This window comes from Etheostoma cragini, chromosome 6 (genome assembly GCF_013103735.1).
Source record: "Etheostoma cragini isolate CJK2018 chromosome 6, CSU_Ecrag_1.0, whole genome shotgun sequence".
Lineage (NCBI taxonomy): Eukaryota > Metazoa > Chordata > Actinopteri > Perciformes > Percidae > Etheostoma > Etheostoma cragini.
In genome coordinates this window covers 2,558,578-2,561,778 of record NC_048412.1, presented here as the reverse complement: position 1 = coordinate 2,561,778, position 3,201 = coordinate 2,558,578, and the positions used below count along the sequence as shown (strand labels likewise).

The 3,201-nt window shown below is 41.3% G+C and overlaps 1 protein-coding gene across 1 annotated transcript in view; it reads left to right on the top strand.

Moving 5' to 3' along the window:
- LOC117945770 (furin-like protease kpc-1) overlaps nt 1-3,201 on the top strand; it is a 209,638-nt gene that overhangs the window by 50,636 nt on the left and 155,801 nt on the right. The window contains 1 exon segment of the mRNA XM_034873469.1: nt 2,599-2,704. Within this exon segment, the coding sequence (XP_034729360.1) occupies nt 2,599-2,704 (106 nt within the window).

Here is a 3,201-nt window from a genome sequence, read left to right as displayed (position 1 = left end):
CTCGCTCATCCTCCTCCCCTGCTCTCGTTCTGTTGTGTTTAATCAGCCTCTGGTGGCCGTGGATATTGATTGAGGGTCAGTAATCTGCTCTGGGTTGGTAGCCTGCCAGGACCAGACGTGTGTGTGCGTGTGTGTGTGCGTGCTTTGTTTCTATGTTTGCTAAAAGCTGGTGTGTACATTATGGGCGAGCACACACACACACACACACACATATACACACACACACACACACACACACACACGTCCAAAGGCAAGTGGACTCTATTGTGTCCTTGCTTAGGCTAAGTCCAGAGGAGCTTGTTCAAATCTGCTAAAATCCATACAGCATCCTGGTCTTGCTTTCTGTGTGTTATGTGTGTGTGTGTGTGTTTGTGTAAGAGAGCGAGAGAGAGAGAGAGAGAGAAAGAGCGTTTGTATGCTACAGCTGAGGGGCAGCTAAGATAAAGGCAGCAAAAACATATTGTTTTATTGTTGCATGTGTGTCTTTTGCTTGGAGAAAGTGTATTTATTTGTGTGTGTGTAAGTGTGTAAGTGTGTATGTATGTATATATGCTAGACTGATAGGATTGGTTGTGTTCCAGTGCTTCAAAGGATGATTATGATTCTATGCACGCTTATGTGTGATTGTGTGTGTAAGTGTGAAGATTGTGTTGTGTTGTCCGCTTTTCACTTCCTGACTGTATGTGTGTGTGTGTGTGTGTGAGTGAGTCATCGCTCAAGATTCCTCACTGTGGGCTTAAATCTAAGTTCCCAAAGGTGTGTGTGCGTGCTTGTTTTTTGCTCATATGTGTGCCTGTGCACCCTCTGTGTTTGTGTGTGTGTGCGCACTCCCCAGGGCCAGTCCTCGTGCTCGGGTGGACATTAGCTTGGTAGCTGCTTCCATTCATCTGCTTTTTTTCTCACACACTACAAAGCAGCAGCTTAGATGCAACCTCCCAAACACACACACACACACACACACACACACAAAGGCAGTGAACAAACTTAGCTGCCCACATACATAGACATCCACACACACATACTGTACGTACGTGACCATATGATATTCAATGTGATTGTTTCTAGAGGCTTCAACCCTGTTGTTGTTGTTGTCATGATGGAGAGGAAGAGAGGCAGGGAGTGCACAATGGGGAACGAACAGCTCACCAGGGGATTGTGTGTGTGTGTGTGTGTGTGTGTGTGTGTGTGTGTGTGTGTGTGTGTGTGTGTCTCTATGGGCAATCTGAACACACACTGTGTCTAAGTGCATGCACTCATCGGCAATAATGTGCACACATTCTCTCACATAAACATGACTTAAACTTACCATACAGATTCTGCAGAAAGTATATTCAAAAACAGTGTATATACCACAAGAGAACAACATGAGTGGGTAATAGCTCACTGGAAATGGAATTGAGTATCAGTAGGATGTTATTGATACCACCAATACTAGATACTGACACCGCGTATTGTACTTTTGGATATTTTACTTCTTATGTTTTGAATAGATACAAAACTGAAATGAAACAAAACAATGTGCAGTAAGTAAGTGCTTTCTTCGGCAGCAACAGTTCTGCCAAATGTCTGCCTACTGCATCTATGGCTATGGCACTTTGTAATGTCCCATGCAATGAGCATGCAGCATAGGACAAATGAAGAAGACAACACAGAGCACAGCACTCTAAGACTGAATAAATGTACATGTTTGTTACAGTAGTCAAACAGGTGCTTTGCCATATTATTGGCATTGCCTCTTTTATTGACACATTTTGATGAGAGAAACATATTTCTACCAATATTCTCTAAGTGTGTACTTATGCAAAGGTGGCACAGTGCAACAACGCAACACAGCGGGAAGTTATGTAATGTAATGTGACGGCCGTTGAAAACTCAGCATTTAAGCACATAATGCGATATAGAGAAAATCAAATATCCCGATATTCTTGACCAAATACCTTGATGTCGATATTTTAACGGTATTGTAGGGTTGCCTATTGGTGCTTTCACAAAATGTTATATACACAATGAGATTTTTGATAAATATTCTCCAAAGAGCATTTAATGACTTAGTGGATAAAGGTAAATAATAGAACAGCTAGAAAATGACATCACTTTACTGTAATGCATCCGAAACCAGACAAAGACAACACTTACCATATTACAATATTTCAATATATCCAAAATCTAAGATGATATCTAATCTCATATCGCGATATCGATGCAACATCGATATACTGCCCAGCTCTAACTGTAGTTTAAATAAATAAAAAAAAATCTGATTCCATTATCAATAATTTTAGGGTATGATGATGCAACAATAAGTAACAGCGTAATGCTGAGAAGATGGAAAAAGCCAGTCGGGCAGGCTAAACTCAGAAAACTGGGTGAAATGGGTGCAAATAAAAAAAAAAAATAAACAAATAAAAAGGATGTCTAATGTCAATGCTCTGGCAGCTGCTGTTTTACAGGTAGTGGTCTTACGCTCACTACCAGTGAGTGATGCATTGAGGTTATGTTTAACATCTCATTGCTGTGGTCCTTTTAAGTTGTGATAACAGTGGTGTGTGTGTGTGTGTGTGTGTGTGTGTGTGTGTGTGTGTGTGTGTGTGTGTGTAGTTTGCACAGGGCGAGTACATCTCCGGTGGCTTTGACATGAACGTGATGCCAGTTTGGAGCAACAACATAACCGGTTATGGAGTAGTGGTCAGCATCATTGATGATGGTGAGTCTACCCTTCACTGCCACACAGACTGATTACATTAAATAGATATAGGACATGGGTACATAATGTTTATTAAATATATTAGACTGATTGTACAGATGTGGATTTTCTAGCCAAAATAAGAACATTTTGGCATATATTTTGTAGCAAGACTCATGCTTGGGTTCGTTCTTGTTCTGTACTAGCTGGTAGTTTCATTTTAACCACACATCTTTCAGCTTAATACAATTAAGTTAGGAGCAGACATCTTAAATATCTGGAAAATGCTTCTTTCTTAAAATTGTAAAGCCCAATTTTGTGCAAAAGTTTTGCGACTAGCTTTGGTGTTCGCTATCCAAAAAGATCTCAGATTTGCAAAGCCTCAAATTTGGTGTGATGAAGCTGAACTCTGGCCCTCAGTGGAGAGGGTGAATGATTTATGTTAGTGCCCCCACCCCCCCCCCCACCTCCACCTCCACCTCCACCTCCGCCATCCTCATCTTCGTCACGCCACAATG